The sequence below is a fragment of the Chlorocebus sabaeus genome, chromosome 18, assembly GCF_047675955.1.
Source record: "Chlorocebus sabaeus isolate Y175 chromosome 18, mChlSab1.0.hap1, whole genome shotgun sequence".
NCBI classification, from domain to species: domain Eukaryota; kingdom Metazoa; phylum Chordata; class Mammalia; order Primates; family Cercopithecidae; genus Chlorocebus; species Chlorocebus sabaeus.
The window spans coordinates 70918382-70943789 of NC_132921.1; the positions used below are offsets into that span (position 1 = coordinate 70918382).

Genomic DNA, 25408 nt, shown 5'->3' on the forward strand with positions numbered 1-25408 from the left:
TTGAACACATACTTTACCAAAGATCATATATAGATGACAAATAAGCACATGCGAAGGCTCTCACCATCATTAGTCATTAAGGAAATACAGATTAAAAGTACTTTGAGATAACAGTGTATATCCGCTAGAATAGGTTGCTCTTGGTAATGCAAAATGGCGTAGCCATTTTGAAAAGCAGCTTGGCAGTTTCTTATAAAGTTAAACATACTGTTACTTACCATAGCACCCAGCCCTCCCACTCCTAGGTATTTATCCAAGAGAAGAAAGCATTTGCCCTCACAAGGCACGTGCGAAATGTTCCTAACAGCTCCAGTTACAATAGCTTACAACTAGAAGCAACCCCAGTGTCCATCAGCTGGTGAATGGATAAACAGATTGGGGTACATTTATTCCATGGCATATTGCTCAGCAACTGCTGATACAGCCAACCAAGTAGATGAATCTTAAAAGCACTGCACTAAGTGAAAGAAGCCAGATAATCACATTACTTACTGATTGATTCCGTTATGAAACTCAAGGAAAGGAAGAGCTGCAGCGATGGAGACCAGGACAGGGGCTGCCAGATGTCGGCGGATGGTGGAGGAGCCCAAGGGCACTTTGGCGATGGAAATGTTCTAGAGCATGATGGTGGTGCTGGTTCCTTATGTTTGTGAACACTAAATTCTGTGCTCAAGATTTACACTCCTGACCACACCCTCCCTAAGTATTACATAGGTTATTTCTGTGGAAGGGTACCAGAAACGGCAAGTACATTCACCAGAATTGAGTATTTTTGACAGTGCAGGCACAGACTAAGATTTCCATGTTATATTCCAAGCCCAGTTACCAAATGCCCATCCAGCTAGATGGTTCATCTGACTGTTACTGTTTCCATTCTAGGAGATGAGGAGGAAACGTGTGAATCTGTTGAATGTGTGTTACACACATAGGCTGAGCAGTTCTTTTTCATTTGTCTCACTTGACAGGAGTGTGAAACCAAGATTGCACAAGAGATAGCCAGTCTTTCAAAAGAGGATGTTTCCAAAGAAGAGATGAATGAAAATGAAGAAGTTATAAATATTCTCCTGGCTCAGGTAACCTAAAATCTTTTTCTTTTTTTTTTTTTTTTGAGACGAAGTCTCACTGTTGTCCCCGAGGCTGGAGTGCGTCAAAGCAATCTCAGCTCACTGCAGCCTCCGCCACCCGGGTTCAAGCGATTCTCCTGCCTTGGCCCCCCAAGTAGCTGGGATTACAGGCACCTGCCACCACGCCCAGCTAATTTTTGTGTTTTTAGTGGAGACGGGGTTTCACCATGTTGGCCAGGCTGGTCTAGAACTCCTGACCTCAGGTGATCCACCAGCCTCAGCCTCCCAAAGTGCTGGGATTACAGGCGTGAGCCACTGCGCCCGGCCTGCAAGGCTCTTAATGGTCATTTAAACATAACTTGAGAAGCTCTAGTACAGATGTGAATATTTTAACCAAAATTATAAAGTGATTTTGAGGGCCTGTGTCTGTTTTATTTGTCCCTTCCTTTATGTTGTGTTTGTTAAAATGTTCGGTTATGGCGAAAGAAACGACCTTATATTCACTAATGACTCCTTACTGGGCATTGTTCTAGATGCTTAATCTTATTTGGTCTACACACAGGTCTGACTTATAGGTCTTTTCCCTAATTTCCAGATTAGTGGTACTTGTTCCATATTAATGAGATCAGACTTTTTAAAATATTTTAAAAACCGTTGTTCCTAACATTACAAAGTCTGGGATCCTTGAAATGTTAGGTACAGATTTTTTCTAATAGTTGTTGCTAATAACACCTTTTAGATATTTTGATTTTATTCTTTGCAGGTTAAAGTCAATTGTTGGAGGCAAATTGTCTTATCAGTCCTTCATTGATTTAACAGATAACCCTTTTGTGCCTCCTGTATTCCAGGCATAGAGCTGAAGATGAGCTCATTTCTTTCTGTATTTCTCAAGTCAGCCTCACTTTGTTCTGGAAATTGCCAGAGTTTAACCAGAAAGGAATGAAGTTCTAGGCTCTGACAACGTTGTGTCTGGGGTTCCAGAAACTCATGTGGTTTCCCTAAAGCCAAATAGGTTTCAGTCCTTCTCTGTCACCTCTGAAACGTGTTATTTTGCCTCGCAGGAGCACACCGCTGTTTTCCCTGAGGAGAGGATGAAGTCCCAGATTATGCCTTTGTTTCAGGGTTCTTCAGTCTGGTGTTTGTTGGAATGTTAGCTTTAGTAGGTGTGCAGAGGTACAGGAAAGACGTCTGTGTGTTCAGAAGCATTAGGGCAGTGCTGTGCCCTTCACCTCCAGGAGAGAGGTTCTCAGCGCCGTTGGTGTTTGTGGGTAGTTCATTTTGGCATGTGACCATGGTGAGTAGTTACCTTCTCAGCACCTGCTCGTTTGGAAAGAACGTCTGTCCCCAGCTCCTCATCCCCACAGCCACCTTCCGCTACTCTCCTAAGTTTTGTCTGCCTTGCTGCTTTTCTCTAGGTCGGAGGGGCTCGCTAGATCTTGGGCAGATAGTGATTTTTTCCCCATTCTTTTAATAAGACTGATGATCTTACAATCTTAGAAATGGATATTCTGGTAAAGCAGAATATTGACTATTTAAATACCTTTGGGCCAGGAACGGTGGCTCATGTCTGTAATCCTAGCACTTTGGGAGGCTGAGGCGGGCGGATCACCTGAGGTCAGGAGTTTGAGACCAGCCTGGCCAACATGGCGAAACCCTGTCTGTACTAAAAATACAAAAATTAGCCAAGCGTGATGGCAGGCGCCTGTAGTCCCAGCTACTCAGTGGCTGAGGCGGGAGAATCACTTGAACCCGGGAGGCGAAGGTTGGAGTGAGCCTAGACTGCGCCACTGTACTCCAGCCTGGGTGACAGAGTGAGACTCTGTCTCAAAAAAAAAAAAAAACAAAAAACAAAAAACCTGAGGACTTTAAAGAGGATGGTGGCTTATGGAAGGGTGGAAAACTTTCTGTGATGGTCTTCCCTTCACACTGATCTGCCTTAAAGGTGACACTGACGCCAGCCAGACATCTCTTGGATCCTTCTTTTCCTAGTGACCCCATCAAAGGTCACCATGGCCCTACATATGTCTGCTTTCCTGAGACATGGGCAGGCATTAAGAGTGGGAAGCCAAAGCCAGTTTCATCCCTCAAGCCCTGGCTCCTTCCTGTGTGGTGGCCTCATAGGGGCCTTCGCAGGAGGATGATATGGGGTTCCTGTGTGGCATTTTGTTATTGAGAAAAATCTAGTCATTCCCCCAAAATAACTTTACCTTTTCTCCAAGAAGCCTTTTCTTGACCCTAATGAAATAGGATGTTTTTGGTTGTGCAGGACCTAACTTGTGTTCAGCACTCAGTGGGGCTCAAGAATTCAGGGCAACATGGGAGACCCCAAACAAGTGACATTTCCTGGGCTAAAACTCTGCGGTGTTCACCAGTGATCATTATTTCAGGAGAATGAGATCCTGACTGAACAGGAGGAGCTCCTGGCCATGGAGCAGTTTCTGCGCCGGCAGATTGCCTCAGAAAAAGAAGAGATAGAACGCCTCAGAGCTGAGATTGCCGAAATTCAGAGGTAAAGGAAAGCCAAGGTTTTGAAGCTTCTGAGAATGTTTCTTTAAATATAACCATAATTGTTTTAGCTCTCAGACTTTCCTACAAAAGAATAAGGCATGTGAAATTAATCATCTTTAAGTTTCTTATTTATTAGGTCTTAAGAATGGTGTTATATTGAGTAGAGTCATGAAAACGTCGTAAATATAAAAGGAGGTTACAGACAAGCACGCCCAGTAGCATCTTCCTTTGTCTCTCACCTTTGCAGTCGCCAGCAGCATGGCCGAAGTGAGACTGAGGAGTACTCCTCCGAGAGTGAGAGCGAGAGTGAGGATGAGGAGGAGCTGCAGATCATTCTGGAAGACTTACAGAGACAGAACGAAGAGCTGGAAGTGAGTTTTGGGGGAAATAGGCAAAACGCGTACTAACTTTTAGAAAGTTGTAGAGACCACATATTTCCCCTCAGAATTGTCCTTCTTTTTCTCGGTCACCAGCTGGGAGGCTGAGTAGAGAGGAATTTAGGGGGACATCTCACCGAGAGTCTGTAGGACATTAGTCTGTAGCTAAGTGCTGGCCAAGCAGATGGCACCTGTGTGTCTTCCTCAGGCTGTGAAGTGGCGTTCCGTGACTTTAGTAGGACACGGAGAACCTTCTCCAACTGATGTAAAGGCAAGCCTCACCTGACTCTGCCAACTTGAGCAGCTTTGAATGCCCTAGTCTCTGTTCCCAGAGAAGGTGAACAGAAAAATCAGCGCTAGTGATGGAAGGAACAGTCTCCCGAGTCTCCCTGTGGGTGAAGCAAGAGACAGTTTCTCTTGTCCTTAGCCCGAGAAGCAGCAGGTGAGAGGGAATCGGTGCTAAGAAACTAGGAGAGGCTGCACAGTGAAGAGAAGGCGGCAGAGATAAAGGTCTAGATCACAATTTCCCTTCTTACCCCAAATAAAATATTGTGTCCAGATATTTTGCCTAAGGATTGAGGGAAGACATCCTTTTCATAGAAAGGAATCTAAGGATCTGTCCCTCATTTGGGTTGGCTCAGTGGCTGGTGCGAACCAGAACTACCCCCTGCATAGAAAAGCAGAATTCCACACACAGCCACCGACTCTGAGTAGGAAAACAGAATCCAGAAGTATTGTACTTGGAGTGTAGGCTGAATTGCTGTAATAAAGAGAATAACAGAGTGGTTTAAACAAGATGGTATCTCTTGTGTGGCAGGTGGTCCAGCCCATCATCCTCCACACCAGTTTTTTCCACGCGGGGTCCAACGTGGCTGCTCTGTCTTGCCACTCCTAGCAGGACTAAGTTAGCAGGGAAGGGAGAAGGCATGCCCAGTGGCCAAGGACAGGGTGCACGCGTGGCACTTGGTGCTTGTGCTTATGTCTACGCCCCTTTTGCAGAGCCTAGTCCATGCCACACCCAAGCAAGGGAAGCTGGCACCCGCCACAGAGTGGAGGCCATGGCGGGCAGGGCCGCTGCTATTCCGCGGTACCTAAACTCTGCTGAGTATGTCCAGATGATTTAGAATTGGTAGTAATTTTCTATAGTTTGATTGAGTAGGACATTTCAGAATTAAGTAATGCCATTCACAAAAGACAAAGGATATTCACCTTTGAAACAAATCTAGTTGTTTATCGGATCTCTAACTCCCCTTTCTAATTGCTGCTAAAATTACTTTTATTTTCTCCTTAAGGGCTGTTCAGAAGCCAGTTCAAAGTTATGAGTTGTCTATTTTAAACACTAGGACACTGAATTATTAAAACGACGGGTTTCGGTTGGCACATGGATGTGTCTCTCTCCAGTAACCAGGAGCGGGGTTTCCAGCCTCACATTGAGGAGTCACGTGGCCCTCAGTGTGCACTGTGCATTCCACCTGTGTTTGTCTTCTGTTTCACAAGCCATTGGCTTAAAACCAGGTTCCTCTGTAGGATGCCCTTGCTAACTGCGCTCTGCTCCTGAGAAATCGTCCTCTGACTTCCTTAAGTGATAACTGCCCTTTCTGTCATTCCCCAAGATAAAGAACAATCATTTGAATCAAGCAATTCATGAGGAGCGCGAGGCGATCATCGAGCTGCGAGTGCAGCTGCGGCTGCTCCAGATGCAGCGGGCCAAGGCCGAGCAGCAGGTGCAGGAGGACCAGGAGCCTGAGTGGCGCGGGGGTGCCGTCCAGCCGCCCAGAGACGGCGTCCTCGAGCCGAAAGCAGCTAAAGAGCAGCCAAAGGCAGGCAAGGAGCCGGCGAAGCCATCGCCCAGCAGGGACAGGAAGGAGACGTCCATCTGAGCAGCCTGCGCGGCCGTCTGGAGTCCGCGAGACTGAAAGGACCCGTGCATCTTACTGTAACCCGGGGGCCAGGCCGGCTCTCCCGCTGTACATTCTGTAAAGGTGTCTTCTCTTCTCAGACTCTTCCTCTGTCACACGTCTGACTCCTTTGCGTCAGGCTCAGGTTCCATGGGAGGACGAAGCAGTGGACACATTGTGGGCTTTAGGGACAGATGAGTTTTCCAGATAGTGTCAGCTTATTTGAAGATTAATTTTCTTTGTTAAAATAACTATTTTAACCCTTGAGTGGCTTCTTTTTAAACCAAAAATCGTCTTTCTTTGCTTTTTTATCACAGCAGAATCAGGATCTCTTTCTCATTCAAGGGGGGAACCACACCAGGTCAGCGCTGCGCCTGCTGTGGCCGCCGCGAGCCACGCCCTCCGGGATCTCTGGTACCGTCACTCTTGCTTGTGCCTTCCACACCTTCTCGGTGCAGATCCCTATGGCGGAGCTGCCTCACGTTCTCTGGTCAGAGCAGCGCCTGGTGGGTGTTCCCTGGCCCACCCTCCTAACTGTCTCCTGCAGTTGTAAACCGCAGTCCATAAGCCCGAGTCACCAGGACGGCCTATCTGGTCAGACGGGCTGCCTGTGGAGCCCGCCCACCCGCCCTGGGCAGCGCAGGCCTGCGGGGAGGAGGCCGCCCGTTCCCGCGGGTTCCTCACTGCGGGGACCAGCAAAGGCCTTCTCACTGGGTTGGTCAAAGGTAGTCACCTTGGCCTGGTGCATCCACAGAGGATGTTGCTCAAACCAGAAATCTTTTAAACGACTGACCTTCCTTAAAAACTGAATGACCCTGATTGCTTGCTTGGGCTAGAATGTACACGTCTCCTTGCCTGAATAAGCCATATATATGCTCTTAAACAAAAGTTTGAAATTATCCATATCGTCTCAGTGAACCTACTGGTGGACTGACTCCCAATTGACAAGATTGAGCAATAGAAAAAAATTCCTTTCCTTTGAATGGTAACTGTGATTCGCCCCACCCTATTTTCTTGTTTCTGGTCCATGCGCTGAGACATGAGACGGATGCTCTGAGGCTTCTGGGAGGCCGGGCCCTGGAGGCATGTGCTGCAGGTGCACTCTGTCAGAGTGAATAGCACCGTGAGACAGGCCAGGCTCGTGGCTCGGAAGACAAACCCCACACACACTCAAGGGGACGAAAACAAACCCCACACGAGGGCTCTCTCCTCCTCCTCCTAGGTAGTATTTATTTTCAGCACCTGTTTGATGCAGTTTTTAATCCTCTACCTATTGCACTGTTGTGACTCGTTGGCCATTATTTGATTTTTGTACGAAAAAAAGCTTTGTTATAGAAATCAGCATACTATTTTTTTAAATCTGGAGAGAAGATATTCTGGTGACTGAAAGTATGGTCGGGTGTCAGATATAAATGTGCAAATGCCTTCTTGCTGTCCTGTCGGTCTCAGTACATTCACTTTGTAGCTGCTGGCAATATCGAAGGTTCCTTTTTTGTTTGTGTAAACTCTAATTTCTATCAAGGTGTCATGGATTTTTAAAATTAGTATTTCATTACAAATGTCTCAGCATTGGTTAACTAATTTTTGCCAGGACCATTATTGATCAAGCAAATAAATTCAACAGCCATTTGGGAAAAAGAAAAGCTTCTAGTGTTTTTGTATGCATTCTTTCTGTGAGGAGACTGAGTACTCTGCGGCTGGTGAGGAGGTGGCTGAGGCACTTCTTCAAGGCCAAGGGGGAACACTGTTTTGTTTTCAGCTCACCTCTTTGAGCTGTACCCCTCACCTCTGCAGACACGGGGAGAACCCCCGACCCCTGGCATGCATGCTGGCTGCGGCGTGCCTCCCTTCCACGAGCCCACGCTGCTGCAGAGGGAGCCTGTGTTTGTTTGCAAAACCCAGCGGACTGGGTTGGGTCTGCACTGGGTTGGGTCTGCGGACTGGGCTGGGTCTGCGGTCTGAGCAGCTCCTGGCTCCAGTGGGAACTGCATACAAGTCCGCTGGCCTGGCTTGGCCCCAGGCATTGCCATTTACAGACATTTGCATTTCACACGGTAAATGAGGACTCAGCACAGCCAACCACAATTAGCATGTCTGGGATAGACTGGTCTAGAATAAAAATGAAGTTTCCATTGCTTTTTTTTGCTTTAAAAATTCCACAATTAAAGTATCTGTCATTGAAAGCTTAGACAAACAGCTGACTTCTCTGTTTTGTGTAGTTAAATCTATAATGTTACATTTACATAGCTAAATTCTCCTTGATGGAAAGTCTCTGACGCCCGGATGAGGTGCATTTAGCATTGGGAATCCGGAGGTACTGAGGTGTGAGGCCTGAGGTCACCTCCCGAGATGGGCTCTAGTGCAGCGTGCTTTTTTTTTTTTCACTGCAGCTGTTTCTGTGAGGAGCACACTGCTTGTTATGTGTTAGGATGTCTTAAGAACACACACACCTTCTGTGTCCAGCCAGGTGGACAAAGATGCAGCCTTGGCATTCTGGAGCTCTCCACGGAGACAGCGCGCCCAGTTCCATGTCTGCAGCCTCAGCCCTGGCCCATGGTTCTCACAAGGGATAGAAGGAAAAGCCAGAGTCAGTTAGCAGGCAAAGCCTTCAGTGTAAGATCCTACAGCTTTTAGGGAAGGTGGGCAGTGCCCCTGGAATGTTCTAGACTACAGCCCAGGAGACCCAGGAGATGTGATAGCAAGCCTGGGCAGAGGAGGGGGCAGAAAGGCCCTTAAATGCCACATATAGGGGCTTTTTTGCGGAGCAGGGAGAGTGCCAAATTCAAGTTCTTTACCCCCAAATATACCATGTTAGCATAGCCACTGCTTTAAAAAAAATGCTACTAGTGTATGATTCTAATGCAGTTTACAGAACTGAAATACTGGGGGCCAAAAGTATATAATAGCAGACAATCTGCAGCTCACACATGAGGCTATATCAAGGGGCCAGGTCCTCCTCCAATTTCTGCTCTGATGCTTTCAGAGGCCTTCGGAGACCACCCCACACCCTCCACAGCTACTCCCCAGCCCTGCCCCCATTACCCACTTCACATATTACCTATGCATTTATCTATTTATTTGAACATCCTTCCCAGTGAAATCTGTTCACACTTATATTTACAGTGTGTAAATATCCAGGTTATAATGTGAGAAGCAGCAGCCAAAGGCTTACTTGTAATAGTGTAGACAGGAAGCAGCCCATGTATTCTCAAATCCCACACTGAAGTTCAAAGGAACTTATTTTGACTTACTGAGGAGTCCCCCCTGGCTGGCTAACTAAATAAAACCAAAACTCACAGAAGCACCAGGGGACTCAGGCCAAGGTTTTCAAACCAGGCTTACAGGAACATCGAACATTTATACACACAGCACTTTACAAAACCACCTTCACAGAGGACCTCATTTGCCTGCAAAACAACCTTGTGAGAAACAGGGCAGGTTTTACTAATTCCCATTTTACTGACGAAGAAATCGAGGCTCAGAGATGCTTGATTGTGTCTCAGGAGCTTCAGGACAACCCCCCTGGCCTGCCCGCTGTCTTCGGGCGGGGGGCGGGTGGGCGGTGTCCAAGCTGTGCCAGACACTCGGCACCCACCTGCCCTTAGGGCTGTAGGCAGGAACAGGAGGAGCACCCAAGAGGCACCTGCTGCTGCCAAGAGCAAGACCCAACCCCGGGGACACAGGCAGATTCCAGAGAAACTAATAAACTAGTTAAAAGACAAGTATTTTAATCTAGTTTCCCCACTTTAAACTAAATCATTAATACAGGTCACAAATTGCATTTATTGGTAGACATCTAGAAAACAATCAAAAGTGTATATATATCTCTCTATAGATCTTATTAATAAATTTTATTTGGACAAGAGAACTTGTGCCACAACAGTTTAAACAGCATGATTAAAGACTGCAGCACTCCCAAGAGTGGTCACAGGTATGTACAGTATGTGAAGAAGTTGCACCTCTGAGCTGATCATGATCAAGTTAAAAACACCAGACATACATTATACGTCTAATAAATTTCCTTCAGGTCATGACCAGCATGAAAAAATCAGACACAGACACTCAGCAACCATTCTGTAAATGTGTACAGCAATATGCTGCGCTTAAGAGTTAAAGTCAATCCTACTTTTGTGTTAGCATCAAGCCCTCAGGGGAAGTAAAAAACCCTCCTTTCCCATTTACACACATCAGAAATGATTCACACACAGGGCTGGGCTGGACAGCTGGTCACACAGCCCAGCAAGTCCTTGTGCCTGGGAGAGGAGTCAGGGCTGATACTGAAGGTCTCTTTCACATCTGGGCAAACGTGTGCCTTCAGGCTGTAAGAATTTCATTTGTCGGCTGTTAAATAAAACCAGGAGAAAGCAATGCAGGTCTCTGGGAATCGCATCCCTTCCATAAGGAAAATGCTCTGCCAATTCAAGTTTCATTCAGTCAGGAAGACGGAAGGATTTAAGGCTTCGGTGACAATTATAATCCTCTGAGAAATTATTTCCCCTTAAAGTCAAGATAAGATAATAGTGTTTACTGTACTTTCTCTTGACTCTTAAAATCCCTGGTATTGGGTACAGGCAACTTGCACCTGCAATGAAGCCTGCAGGAGAGGGAAGTCGCTCCTCCCCCGAAAGCTATCCCAGGTCACATACGTGCGGAACGCCCACTGAACCTCGGCTCTCACGGAAGCAGGAGAGACACCGAGATTCAAGCCTTCTAGTAGGTTGAGGACGCTGTGCTCATGGCATCTTCAGAGATTTTGGTACTGGCAGGGTGGATGCTTGCAAAATACTTGACATCGCTGTCCCGGTCCATCTGAAGAGCCATGATGGTCTGCTCCACAGCCTCCTGGTGGCAGCTGGCGGAGGCCAAGAAATAGTCTGGAAATGACACGTGCACAGGACAGATGAAACCAGTCCAACGGAACATTTCAGAGTTCCGTCAAGTACGAGTACAAACAGTTAAACTGGGTATTTCTACAAGTACAAACAGAAGCCACACTGAAACATAAACAGTAATCCAACCTGATTTGTTATAGGAAGAAAAAGTGCCAGAATAAAAAGAGTTGTGAGATTTATCTTGTTTTTATAAGACTAAATCTCATGATATTCAATGACAGCTAAGGAATATTAAATAAATAAATAAATAAATGAAAACATCACACTTCTTAGCTATTAAGTAATAGTAAAAGAAAAACGCTTCCAAACACCAACTACAAAAAAAAAAAAGAGGAGGAAAAAAAGCAGCAATATTCATTTATCCTTATTCTTTGACGTCTACTACAAATTTCTTTCTGTGCTTCATTCATCCATGCAACTATATTGATGAGGTGTTTGGATGGCAGGCGGGGTGGGGGTCGATTAAATAAAATAAACCACCTTTAATCTTGAAGAGATTATAATTTCCAACAAAACAAATACTACGGGGCATCTGTCTCTTGCTTAATGAAGAGAAGGAGGGAGAGCAAACACAGGTACGAGCCTCCATACTGAAGATTGCAAGATTGCAAGTGGCATGCTGCCAGCCAATGGTTTGCACATAAAGAGAATGAATACCCAATTTTAAAAACTAAGTTTTAGGTCGGGCACGGTGGGTCATGCCTGTAATCCCAGCACTTTGGGAGGCTGAGGCAGGCAGATCACATGAGGTCAGGAGTTCGAGACCAGCCTGGCCAACATGGTGAAACCCCGTCTCTACTAAAAAGATAAAAAGTTAGCTGGGTGTGGTGGCGGGCACCTGTAATCCCAGCTATTGGGGAGGCTGAGGCAGAAGAGTTGTTGACCATGGGAGGCAGAGGGTGCAGTGAGCTGAGATCGCACCACCGCACTCAAGCCTGGGTGACAGAATGAGACTCAGTCTCAAAAACTCAAGCAAACAAAAAAGCTAAGTTTTAAATGATAAAAATGATCCATGCCTACGATAAACTCCAACTTGAACAGTAGAGGGCTAAAAACCCCCTTTCATCTTCCATGCCCTCTTGGGAGAACCACCAGAACAACTGAAATATTTCCTTCCACCAGATTATTTTCTCTGAGCAGACAATACTTCTGCTTTGGTGTCTGTTTATCAGCGCAGTCGACAGACCTCCCTCTCTACTCACACGCTTCTCCTAGTAGAGTCACTACCTACCTTTTTCTAGCAGAGTTTGCCTTAAGGTCTTTGCAAGCAGCACTCGCACGTTAGGAACCCTGTCGTTTGCTAAGGTCAGCAGATGCGGCATCAGATGCACAGCAAACTGGTCCATGGGAAGGCAGTCATCCTCAATGACAGTCTGGGGAAAAGAAACAGCTGCTCTAGGCTTCTCTGTCAATGCAGCCAGAAACTCGACTGCTGGCTAACAAAATCTCTGAGTGACCACAGGCACAAATTTTACTTACTGCTTTTTAACCAAAATTCCAGGTACTTGGGAACTCAAATAAAAAATTACATAATTAACTGCCCACATGGACAGACAGGTTTTCAACTGCTCTACCGAGACCTAGAGTGTTCATTCACACTTTCATTTTCACACCTGTGCTCTGGGTCCCAGGCATGAGCACCCTCTAGTGGGAACCGTGGTATGGTATATGTGTGCACAGTATGTGTGTGGTGTGGTACATGTATGCATGCCTGTATAATATGCAGTGAGGAACACGCATGTATGTGCACTGTCAAATGTACACATGCACACGTCTGAATGTGTGTAGAGCAGAACACGCACATTCCAGGCATGTGGTGTGTGGTGTGGAACATGCAAGTACAGCAGGCACGTGGGGTGTGCGTGGTACATGCCAGTGTAAGAAGGGGCTTGACTGGCTGGGAGGGAGGGGCCAGCAGATGCCCAACAATGGGGACAGGTGATCCTAGAAACAGCCAGGCTACCGTAAGGTTCTGTTTCTTAAGAATAAGGAAGAGGATGAGAGAGAGGTAGGAAGTCAAAGAAGACATTCTTCTAGGAGAAAAACTCACCAACAGGTAAGCCCAGGGCCTCGCTTACCTGGCAGACAAAGACAAAGGCTTGCCGCCCAGACCACTTGGGACATCTGCCAAAGTTCTCCACAAGTTCACTGATGAGGTCCGCGCCGAACGTTGGCGGTGTTGCCGCGTGCAGCTTCTTCACCATCTCGCTGACCTGGGAGGGTGGGTGTGAAGTGAGGAACAGCTTCCAATCTAGGATCTTAGAGTTTACTGATCTAAAATTTTAAAAGTTCAATACATACCAACTTGTAGGAAATCCAACGAACAGAAGAAACCTTGTCTGCACACAGATTCAGAGCAATGGGACGTAAATAGTCATAAACATCTCTGGGACTATATAACTCTAGAAGTAAAATCAGCTGTCTACAAAAAGGAATTACAAAAAAATAATGTTTAAAAATCGGCAAGACAAATGAAAATAGGTTCTCATTTAAATAATCTGCAATACTGGATTACGGAGCACCTGTCTCAAACACATGCAAAGAAGAGCGACTAAGCAGACCTCTCCTGTACAGTTACCTCCAGTCTCTGTACATCTGGAAATGCACTTACATGCTATTCAAGTTCCGCAGAGTGTAAGGAAAACAAAAGCTGTAGAGTTCTGCATCCATGGGAACTGAGAGAGCAAAGCACTTCCTAGTATGTTCAACTGGAACATGGCCCACACTGATCCATGGTTATAGTTTGGAATGTGCTGAGACGCTTCCATCTACAATCAAGTTTCTCAGTAAGAAGTTCCCGCAGAGGGAGGGAGTCTGCTGTGTACCTGTCCAGGCTCTGAGGAGCCTTCCTGGAAGGGACTTGCTAGGGATAACAGAGGGAGGGTGTCCTCCAGCGACCTTCCCATCACATCTGAGGGGCCCTGAGACTTTCATGACATCCACCAAGCTAATCTGAAGGCTTCAATGATGCCCTTGAAGAAATACCTCGGATGTGAGACTTTTGCCTTTCAGATTTTATGTTCAAGATGATTTACATTTCTAATAAGCAGGAAGTCAACTGTAACATGAATGTAGATTATGCAGTCATGGCAAATGCACCTGTGTATACAAACACACATCCTCAAACAGACACACGCACTTTTCGACAAAGTTCAAAATCAAAATTCCAAATAGGACATCAGTTTCTGCTTAGAATACAGAAAACTGCAAGAATGTCACTGACCCTACAGTAGAAAAAGCTATATAAACTTCAAGATCTTTTCTTGAGCCCATCAGAGAGCTGGGGTTGCAAAGCACCCAAACAGCCTAACTTTCCCCCTCAGCAGAGCCCGGAGGGACAGGGCACCTGCCAGCACATAACAGGGTGGGGAGAAATCAGCTCAAATTGGAGCTAGCTGCCCAGGGCCAGATGGTGGCTGGCACGAGCACGGAGTGGCTCAAGCAAAGTCCTATGTGCCCGACACAGGGAGCTCACATCCCCAGGCAACCTTCTGACCTTCTGACTTCCACAGGGTACCTGCCTCCCATGGGTGCTTCAAGAAAGACAGTCAGGAGAAACAGGAGCGATGTCTCATAGCAGGCAGAAGCGGCTGACGGACAGCCACGAATCACCAAGCACTCTACCGGGCCCTTCGCTCACACAAAGCAAAAGGCTTAACCTGCTGGTGGAGGGGCCCAAAGCCTGTCCACCCTGTGGGCCAGCTGGGGAGAGGAGAACTAACGCTCCTTATTCTAGGAGGAGCTGCAGGAAGTCCTGCCCGAGACCAAGCACAGACAGGAGGTCCCACCCATGACACAGGGGTGCAGGTAGAGCTAAAGCCTGGGTGGAATACTCGCACTACAAGACCACTGGTGCCCCAGTTCCCACCCTCAGCAAACGGCAATGGTAGTGGCAGCCCACAGTGAGGAAAACTGAAGCCCCAAATACACTGAAGGCAACCACTGCAATGACAAAACGCAAGCCCAGCTTGATCCTGACTAGCTGGACTCACATCCCGGCACTACATGGCGGAAGAGGAGGCGTGCATTTCGAGTCAGAAGTGGGCAAGCCAGAACTCAATGGAGTGGCATTTTTAATACACTGAAAGACAAACTGTCAGCCCCACATCCCATACTCAGCAAAGACGTCATCTGAAAATACACGTGAGGTCTATGATCCGGAATATACAAATAGCTCTTACAACTCAACAACACAACTTAAGATAAACAACCCAATTTAAAAATGTGCAAGAGACTTGGATGGACATTTCTCCACAAAATATACACAAATGGTTAACAGGCTTATGAAAAAGTGTTCAACATCATTAGTCATTAGGGAAATGCGAATCATACCACAACGAGGTGCTGTTCCACGCCCATCAATGATAAGCGAGTGATGGATATGCTAATTGCCCTTATCTAACCGCTATCCAATATGTATTGCAACATCATTACATACCTTGTAAATACGCACAATTATTATTTGGCCAATTTAGAAATATTTTTAAAATTTAACAGGAAAATAGGTGTTAGTGAGGACACAGAGAAATTGGAACTCCCATACGTTGCTGATGGGAATGTAAAATGGTATAGCTGTTGTGGAAAAGTCTGGCAGTTCCTCAATGAATTAAACACAGAATTACCATATGGCCTTGCAAATCCACCTCAAAATAACTGAAAACAGATTTCAAGGATTAAATCTTGTACATAAACGTTCCTAGCAGCACTATTCACAAAAGACCACACACCCAACCCAAATGTTCCTCAACAGATGAATGCACTAAATGAATGTGGTCTATCCATACAATGGAATATTTACTCAACCACAAAAAGGGAGGCAAGTTCAGCTAGAGGATACAATATGGAGGGACAACTGAAAGCATTGTTAGATGAAGAAACCAAGCACAAAAGGCCACATGTGGTATGATTCCACTTGCATGACATGTCCACAATAGGCAAATCCATAGATAGTAAGTAGATGCTTATTGGACATGCGTTTTTCTTTTCGGGAGGTTAACATTTTAGAACTAGATAGAGGGAATGGTTCCACAACATTGTGAATGTACTAAAGGTCATCAATAGCAAATTTGGCTATGTGTATTTCACCATGATAAAAATGATATAAAAATGAACTAAAGACATTTTCAGGAAAAAAAAAAAAAGTTGAGGAAATTCACTGACAGTAAGACATGTATTACAGGAAGCGTTAAAGGGCTAGAACACCACATAGAAACTTGGATCTACACAAAGTAATGAAACTGAGAAAAGGTAAAAATGAAGTAAATATATACCCCTCCAAAATATAATCTAATAAACTGTTAGAACTTACTCAGCCAGTTCAGCTCGAAACCGCCAATTTCTACTATTATCTGTCACCAAAAACTCCTGAAGTTGATAAAGATACTCTCTTCTTTTGTCAATATGAAGAAGCTAAAGTAACAAAATAAAAATATTTACCAGGACAAGGTACAGACATTATTTCTTTTATTAGAGTGCGTAAAAACAGACTGTAAGCAATATGGTTAATTCTTCTGAAGAGGAAATGTAGTAGCTGTATTTCAATGTTTTAAATTTGGTATTAAGTTTATTTTTCCTTGAATAATTCCACTTGCCTTCAGGAATCACCATCTTGTCTGGAAATCTTTGTTCCTTGTGCCTATCAATGAGCCACACTAAACCCCACAGTACGCCGGGCACAGCTTGATTACAGGACTTGCCCCTCTTTATTCATATGACATCCTTGTTGCCATGGCCCCACTTAAGGCAGTAATTGTGCTCTTAACCACATGTGCAAGCCCTGCGTGTGGCATTGTGACAGCACAAAGCAAGCATTCAGTCTTTGTTGAGAGAAAAAAAATAAAGAAACTTTTCCCAATAGCTGTTCTATAAATATTTAAAGGGGGAAGCAAAGCAACCTAACTGTACATCAGATGGAAACCAATCACAGGGGAAAGCCAAAGTGTGAACTCAGTGACCACACATCTTCAAGAGACAGTCTAAGGACAGAATGTGCTACGAGGTCCTGAATATTATGTAGCTGATTTGATGTGGGAATTATTATCGGTGGAGTCACTCTGAAACTATGTCATTTATGTTGTGGAACTGAGCAAACCTTTTTTTTTTTTTTTTTTTTTTGAGACAGTCTCACTCTGTCATCCAGGTTGGAGTGCAGTGGTGTGATCTTCGCTCACTGCAACCTCTGCCTCCCAGGTTCAAGCGATTCTCCTGCCTCAGCCTCCCGAGTAGCTGGGACTATGGGCACGTGCCACCACGCCCAGCCTATTTTTTGTATCTTTAGTAGAGACGGGGTTTCACCGTGTTAGCCAGCGTAGTCTCGATCTCCTGACCTCAAGTGATCCGCCTGCCTTGGCCTCCCAAAGCGCTGGGATGACAGGCCACTGCACCCAGCCACAACTAAGTATTATACATTAATGTTGTTAAGAACAGACTTTTCACCAGGAGTAAAAAGAAAAAATATATATAAAGTGAAGAAAAGAGAGGAAACAGTATTGAAATGGAAGTAGTTCTTAACAATATGAAGTTAGTAATTTAAAAAAAAAAAAAAAAAAAAAAAAAAAGTACACACCTCCTAGCTACTATCTCCTGAAAAGACCTAAAAGAAATGACAGCCCAGGAGCAATAAGCACTTCCAGTGCCTGGATCTCAGTTTCTAAGGACCATTCTCCACTAAAAAGGACCACAGTTCCTTGGAGAAATAGCTGACTCCAGGCTGGGACAGGGAAAGGGAAAGTTGAAACTGCAAGTGTTGATACGCTTAAAAATAAAAGGACAAATCAAGGGACATAAGAGGCAGCTTTAAGGGGTCCCCACTAGTCAAATTTGATGCTCAAAACAAACGACAGAAATGGATTCCATTACGTTGAATTTTTTAAATCCTAGAGTCCACACCAATACTAAAACAACTTTTGAAACCGGGGAGGGAGAGAAGGCACAGGTTATTTTACACAGGAATGTTACTTAATAAAAACAGAAGGAATGGCCGAGCATAGTGGCTCATACCTGTAATCCCAGAACTTTGGGAGGCTAAGTCGGGGCAGATCACTTCAGCCCAGGAGTTCAAGACCAGCCTGGACAACACAGCGAAACCCCATCTCTACAGAAGATACAAAACTCAGCTGGGTGTGGTAGTGCGCCTGTGGCCTCAGCTACTCAGGAGGCTGAGGTGGAAGGATCATCTGAGCTGGGAGAGGTGGAGGCTGCAGTGAGCCATGATTGCACCATTACACTCCAGCCTCGGCAACAGAGTGAGACCCTGTCTCAAAATAAGTTAATTAATTTAAAAAAAAAACAGAATTATGAAAATAGAAATCACTCTTTCACAACCAACACAGTTAACTGATTCAGGTAAGAACCATGTACAGATGCCTGGCTATGAGCACTGGTGAAGGACTCTAGAGAAAAAGATACTCAGAGTTCTAAAGTATCACCTCACCAATTCTCCATTAACCACAAAAGGTGAAAGGTCATTTTATAACAGAGTTGTCAGCCTTCTCGTCACCAATGATGAGAAGAGCCAACATCACATTAGCCCTGATGTGACACATTCAGAAAAATGCATGAAAACCTACACAGGTTAACATGTCTGCAAAAAAAACCCTGCTTACCCAGAATCAAATTGTGTAAATTCAAACTGAGGGTAATTCTGTAAAACAACTGGTTTGGACTCCTCAAAAATGCCAGTGACACCTAGATTTAAGAGGACTAAAGAATCCATAACATTTAAATTTAATATGCACTTTATGGGATTCAAAATTGAGCAGAGAAAAACTATAAAGGACAATACTGGGACAATTAGAAAAATTTCAGGCCAGGCGTGGTGGCTCACGCCTGTAATCCCAGCACTTTGGGAGGCTGAGGCGGGCGGATCATGAGGTCAGATCAAGACCATCCTGGTTAACATGGTGAAACCCCATCTCTACCAAAAAAAAAAAAAAAAAAAAAACCCAGCCAGGCATGGTGGCACGCACCTGTAGTCCCAGCTACTCGGGAGGCTGAGGCAGGAGAATCACTTGAAGCTGGGAGGCGGAAGTTGCAGTGAGCCAAGATCATGCCACTGCACTCCAGCCTGGTAACAGAGCAAGAATCCGTCTCAAAAAAAAAAAAAAAAAAGAAAAAGAAAAGAAAGAAAAATTTCAATATGATCTACATAAAATATAACATGGTCTCAATGTTTTTGTTTTTTACTTTTTAGAGATGGAGTCTTGCTCTGTATCCCAGGCTGGAGTGCCCACGATCTTAGCTCACTGCAACCTCCATCTCCCAGGCTCAAGCGATTCTCCTGCCTCAGCCTCCTGAGTGGCTGAGACTACAGGTGCCTACCACCACGCCCAGCTAATTTTTTGTATTTTAGTAGAGACAGCGCTTCACTAAGTTGGCCAGGCTGGTCTCGACCTCCTGACCTCAAGTGATCTGCCTGCCTCGGCCTCCCAAAGTGCTGGGATTACAGGCGTGAGCCACTGTGCCCGGTCTCAATGTTTTTTAAAAGGGAGGACTACAATTACTTCTATCACTCAAGCCTTAGAATTATTAGAGACAATTTCAAGGCTAAAGTCTAAAAAAAACAACAGTACTCCAGGATTAAACAATTTGTAAAATATCAAGGCTATTCACTTTGGAGATAACAGCTCTTATATCAAAGTAGTGAGGGCTAAACGTAAATTCTTGGACTCCTGGAATACCACATAAAGCCTCCAAACTTAATACACAGCTGACCTTCAACAACAGGGGTGTGAACTGCATCGGTCCACTTATACGGAATTGTTTGTCCCAACCAAGTGAGGATTGAAAATACGGTGTTCCTGGATGCAAAGCCGGAGTACACGGAGGGCAGACTTTTCCTACATGCGGGTTCCACGGGACTGGAGCACTGCATGGATTTGGGTGTGCATGGGGGACCTGGAACCATTCCTCCTGCACATACTGACGGATGACTGCAGCTAATGGTTTTTTTTTTTTTAAACATATATTTCATTCAATAATTTTGAAAAATAAAAAGGTACAAAAGTCTGTAAACTATCATCAGGCCAGGCGCGGTGGCTCAAGCCTGTAATCCCAGCACTTTGGGAGGCCGAGACGGGTGGATCACGAGGTCTGGAGATCGAGACCATCCTGGCTAACACGGTGAAACCCCATCTCTACTAAAAATACAAAAAACTAGCCGGGTGAGTTGGCGGGCGCCTGTAGTCCCAGCTACTCGGGAGGCTGAGGCAGGAGAATGGCGTGAACCCGGGAGGCGGAGCTTGCAGTGAGCTGAGATCCGGCCACTGCACTCCAGCCTGGGCGACACAGTGAGACTCCGTCTCAAAAAAAAAAAAAAAAAAAACACTATTATCTAATACTGTTTTAAAAGTGAAAGTATAATTATGGAACTATTTCTTTTTTAGGTCACATCTTAACATAAACTTATGGCTATACTTTCTTACATAGGAACACACAGAAACCTCTCTTGGTGCTAGCAGAAGATAAAGATTTAGATTTACAGCAGAACTTTGTTGTGTTTTTCTGCAAAAGAATTTAAAAGTTACCTTCAGAAAATCATGTAAGTGTTTAAGGACACCTATCCTGACTTCATCGAGGTCTTTTAAAAATCCATTAAAAATTGGAACCAGATCTGCAGCTGTCAACTGATCTCCAAGAATAACTGCAAGCTCGTGGATGGAGAATGCTAGAGTTCGTCGTACTTTCCACTGCAGAAATGAAAACACATTAGTAAGCTGACCACAAAGTACTCAGTACTTCAACCTTTAGGCAATATACGAAGGCTAATTTATATATGAATGTCACTAATCTCAAAAAATTAAATCAGAATGGTAATAACAGATACTAATTTTAAATGCCTAAATTATGCATCGAAAAGTGTAACAGAAAAGTCTTAAATCCCTGCCTAGTATGTATTATCTTCCTTTCACTCATGAGGAAAAAATGCTTAGAAATCATTAAGTTTTTGTAGTTCTCTGAACATCGGACCCTGACTCTGACCGTGCGAAAAGAACATGCTCTGTTATTACTCTCACGCTCTTCCATACATAATTTCCTATAACACTAAGTACGCGCTAGAACACGCTGATGAGCTGAGGCTGCACATGGACCAAAGGCTCTCTAGCACCCTCACCAGTTTACTGTCCCCCTTCAGATTCCTGTACAGCCAAACCTTGGATTAAGAAAAACAAAACAGAACAATAAAATGTGTTCTTAAGGAATTGGCAATTTAAGAAATATAAGACTAGGGAAATCTGCATACAGCCTTGGAAAAGAAACCCTCAACAGAAATATGTTGCATTTATACTAATTTTAAGTTAAAAACATCCTTTTCTCCATGTTGTCTTAATTTTTCACACAGTAACTTAAAACTTTACCTAAAGAGAAACAGTTTAGAGCAAACATTTTATTTCCTTTCCCTTCCCCCCAGAATCTACTCTTGAAATAAAATTTTACACCTAAGTTCAACATATAAAACAGATGAAGGCAGAGATGTTCTCATGGAAGAGGGGGGCAGCAGAGAGAAGGAACTGCTAGCCCAGACTCTGAGCCGTCAGAGTCACCCAGGTGCCCCCGGAGATTCATCCCACGGGAACCCTACAGTTCTGTGGAATAAAGACCGAAAACACGAATACACAGGACAAAGCACTCTATGGAAATTGGGCCTTTGTGGTTCCATGACCAGATGCAGCACTGAAGAAGTGTATGAACACAGATAAATTCACTTCTCCTGGGCCCGGCTTTCCTAACCTCATAGGTCAAAGGAGGAACTTGACCTATCAAGATTACTTCCCACTTAGAACTTGCTGAGTCAACACCACTGATTCCCTGAAAAACATAATAATTACTAAGAAGTTTAAGGAAAAGTCATCACATTTCAGTACAAATTAGCCTAATCAGACTGCTTTTTTTTTTTTTTTAAATAACTGAGAGATCAACTTCACTGAAGGAACGGGTGTGTTCAAAGAGGCGCAAACTGTGTTTATATAGAAATCAGCCTGGCAGGGGAGGTTAGGTCATCAAGCCTGGGAAGAGGTCACACGAAAGTCACAGATGTCCAGACAAAATGACCTGAAGCAAGGGTTTACCTTGTGTGTTCTGTTGAAAGGGGGTGGGGGTGGTGTGTGGGGACGAGGAGAGAGCAAGAACCACAGAACTTCTCCTGTCTGTACTGCAATGCTCAAGGCACGCGGGGCCCAGAACTTCACACTCGCTAGTAATACTACAGTTCTACTATAGTTTAAACAAATATTTTGAGATCTAGTGTGAAAAATCAAATAAGCATTTATAATACTATTTCTAGGTGAAAAATTAAATCCTATATTCTCAACAATTAATTTACAGATAAACTCTAGATAATAACACATTTTAAGTTAGAAATGTAGGCATGTTGAATGTGCTAACAATTTCTAATGCTTTAGATAAAAATGAAGCCGCCAAATTGTGGGACTCTGACAGTCCAAAAAGAACATGCCTGTTATTACTCTTAAGCTCTTCCATACATAATTTCCTATAACACTAAGAACATGCTAGAACACGAACAGAAATTCTTTAGGTTATGAAAAGCAAAGCACTGTGCCTTCCACATGCACGTTCTGCTAATTCTTTAACTGCTTTACTCACCTGCATGTCTGAGGCCAGAGTCTCATACGTCTCTCTCAGGCAGTGCCAGTTCTGTCTTCCGAGTGTCAAGGCCACACCGGGGAGGCTGTATGCACAGTGCTTAGCGATTTCCGTGTCAACCGTCTGCGCACGAGAAGGGTCAGTCATAGATAAATACTGATCTAACAACGCCTGAGGTACAACATCCTAATGGAGAAAGAGAAACCACAGTGACTGAGCAGTTGAGATGCATTTTGAGCAGTTTAGACATAAAGTGGGCAAAATTATTTTTAAATATATAGATTTTAACATAGCATCTCAAATAGTTGAGAAATACCAATGTCAAATTTTCAGGTATCTAATAACTAAGAGATACAAAAAACATGCTAAGGGAAACATATATGAACAAATAAAAGCAAAAGTAACTCTAGGAGAATAATGAGTAACATCTCAGTTCAAAGGAAAATTAGAATCACTAAATTAGAAAGACGTATTAAAATAACACCAGCACCTTTAAATGTAGGCAGAGATGACAATGTTTGTTATAACCCAGCAAATGCAGAATAACAGGTGCTCTGCATGATTTGCAACATGTTCATTAAAAAAGCAAAAACCAGCCAGGGACGGTGGCTCACATCTGTAATTCCGGCACTTTGAGAAGCCAAGGAGGGTGGATCACTTGAGCCCAGCCTGGGCAACATGGTGAAACCCTGTCTCTACAAAAAATTTTAAAAATCAGCCAGGTATGGTGGCTCACACCTGTAGTTCCAGCTACTCGGGAGGCTGAGGTGGGATGATCACTTGAGCCCAGGGAAGCAGAAGCTGCAGTGAGCCGTGAGAGCTCCACTGTACTCCAGCCTGGGCCATAGAGTGAGACTGTCTCAAAACAAAAATAAAAACTTGTCTTCTTTAGATGAAAATTTAAGCAATTATTCATACAAAATTGAAGTGCACATGTCTAATTATTTGTATATATGTGAGGAAAAGAAGAACACATGTGCAATCTTGCTTTGGTGTGTATAATATAGCTGTGGAAGGATATAAAAGTAAGGTAAAAATGGTTGTATCTCAGGAAGCAAAATGGACAAGTGGAGAAGAAAAACTGAGAAGGGAATGTCAATAAATGCCTGTTAAGTATCTTGAATTTTGAGCTACATAAACTAATTACCCATGTGCACAGAATGAAAATGGAAATAAACTCATTAAAATGAGATTTGAAATACTGAAAATGTCTATAAATGGGGAAAAGCATGTTTCAAAACACTATTGTTTTGAATACTGATTTCATTTTTAATAAATAAAAATTGGCTACATGTGGTGGTGCACATCTGCAGTCCCAGCTAGCTGGGGGGCTGAGGCAGAAGGATCGATTGCTTAAGCCCAGGAGTTGGAGGCTGCAATGAGCTGTGATCTCGCCACTGCACTCCAGCCTGGGTGACAGAGCTGAGATCCCATCTCTAACAACAACAACAACAAAATAAATACACCATTTGATCTGGGAAATCTACTTCTAACAATAATAATATAGTCCTAAGGCCAGGCGCGGTGGCTCATGCCTGTAATTGCAGCACTTTGGGAGGCCAAGGTGGGTGGATCACTGGAGGTCAGGAGTTCGTGACCAGCCTGGCCAACATGGCGAAACACTGTCTCTACTAAAAATACAGAAAAACTAGCTGGGCATGGTGGCTCGCAACTGTAGTCCCAGCAGCTTGGGAGGCTGAGGCAGGAGAACTGTTTGAACTCAGGAGGCGGAGGTTGCAGTGAGCTGAGATGGTGCCACTGCACTCCAGCCTGGGTGACAGAGTGAGACTGCATCTCTAATAATAGTAAAGTCCTAGAAGCAAACACCACATCTAGACAGTCACGGTGAATGCAGCACTTCTTACAGCGTCAAAGTGAAACTGCAAGCAGCATCTGCCACAGAGTCCTCTTACAATGGAGACCACAGGTGTGGCATGTACACTGGGCTGTGCTGCTGTGAAGGTGAGGGAGTCCTAGTGTGTTTACAGGAGAGATCACCAGGTCAGACTGTTAGAAAAGGAAAGAGCCAGGCAAGGCATAGCTACCACATTCCAATGATTCCGTGAGCACAGTTTCCCTGCAGCTTGTTACTGATGGCACTTCAAAATTTTCATATTTTTTCATATTTTCATCTCTGAAATCGAGCTGCATTTTATAATTATTGGCAATGTGAACAAGAGGAAATACCTAGGTAGGATGGGATGACCACAGTTGTCTTGAATGATAAAAAGGGGCACATGTGTATGTTTATGTGCCCATGAAAATACATGAAGGAAGATAACAAGGTGTGTGACTGTGGTCACTCTGAATGAAGAATGGGATCACAGAGGTAGGAAAGGGAAGATTTGTGCTTACACGTTCCTCTCTCTACTATTTCAATTTCCTTATAGAAAATATGACGCACTAGTCATAATTTTTAGAACACTCATCATAAAGAAGGGGCAAATTAGGTCAGAAACGGGCTCTAAAAGAGGAATTAGGAACGCACCCCCAAAAGAACACATTTTTTGGTCACTTACTTGTACTTTAGTTCTCCTTTCCTCATCAGGGCTAAAACTGCTATTGTTGCTCAAGTCTGAATCGTTGTGAATATAGTGAAGAGTGGAGTCCATATTCTGTTAGGAAAAAATAACTACTTAAAGAGCTGTCCTGGCTGTACATCTTCATTTAAGCTATCTTACACTAAGTTACTTACCTTTCAAGACTGCCAAAAGTAATAAACATATACATGCCTCATGTTTTTAAAAGCTTATAGTCATACCTAAGAACTTTCCCTACTTTAAACCTAACTTGCTGAATAGGTTGTCAAATGTGTGAAAACTCCAGAAAAATGAGAGTAGTTAAAAACAATATTTGAAAGTAATTTTGAAATGGTCCAAACAGCTCAAATTAGCTTATTCATGAAATAGTACTGAGAGGATTCTTTTGATCCATTGTTTTAGAGACCATGGAGTGTCATATGCAGTTTTTCTTCTATTTCTATTCTTGGCTGTTAATATCTAATTTCACAAATTATGTATATGTTAACAGCCAAAAACAGTAACAACAACAACATAAACACCTTCTAA

The 25408-nt window shown here is 44.1% G+C and overlaps 2 protein-coding genes across 4 annotated transcripts in view; one reads left to right on the forward strand and one right to left on the reverse strand.

Moving 5' to 3' along the window:
* The window catches only part of RALBP1 (ralA binding protein 1), a 61407-nt gene extending 53917 nt beyond the window's left edge, over window positions 1-7490 (forward strand). The window contains exons 7-10 of the mRNA XM_037982508.2: window positions 966-1073; window positions 3452-3573; window positions 3820-3943; window positions 5563-7490. Of these exons, the coding sequence (XP_037838436.1) occupies window positions 966-1073; window positions 3452-3573; window positions 3820-3943; window positions 5563-5829 (621 nt within the window). The 3' untranslated portion in view covers window positions 5830-7490. The remainder of the gene's footprint in view (window positions 1-965; window positions 1074-3451; window positions 3574-3819; window positions 3944-5562) is intronic.
* A 2120-nt stretch (window positions 7491-9610) lies between these two features.
* The window catches only part of PPP4R1 (protein phosphatase 4 regulatory subunit 1), a 72037-nt gene continuing 56239 nt past the window's right edge, over window positions 9611-25408 (reverse strand). For all 3 annotated transcript variants that reach the window (XM_007974662.3, XM_007974660.3, XM_007974661.3), the window contains exons 13-20: window positions 24860-24955; window positions 22341-22526; window positions 20264-20425; window positions 16048-16148; window positions 13041-13161; window positions 12818-12952; window positions 11971-12112; window positions 9611-10721 (exon numbers count right to left, since the gene is read on the reverse strand). In XM_007974662.3, coding sequence (XP_007972853.3) covers window positions 10558-10721; window positions 11971-12112; window positions 12818-12952; window positions 13041-13161; window positions 16048-16148; window positions 20264-20425; window positions 22341-22526; window positions 24860-24955 — 1107 coding nt within the window. In that variant the 3' untranslated portion in view covers window positions 9611-10557. The remainder of the gene's footprint in view (window positions 10722-11970; window positions 12113-12817; window positions 12953-13040; window positions 13162-16047; window positions 16149-20263; window positions 20426-22340; window positions 22527-24859; window positions 24956-25408) is intronic.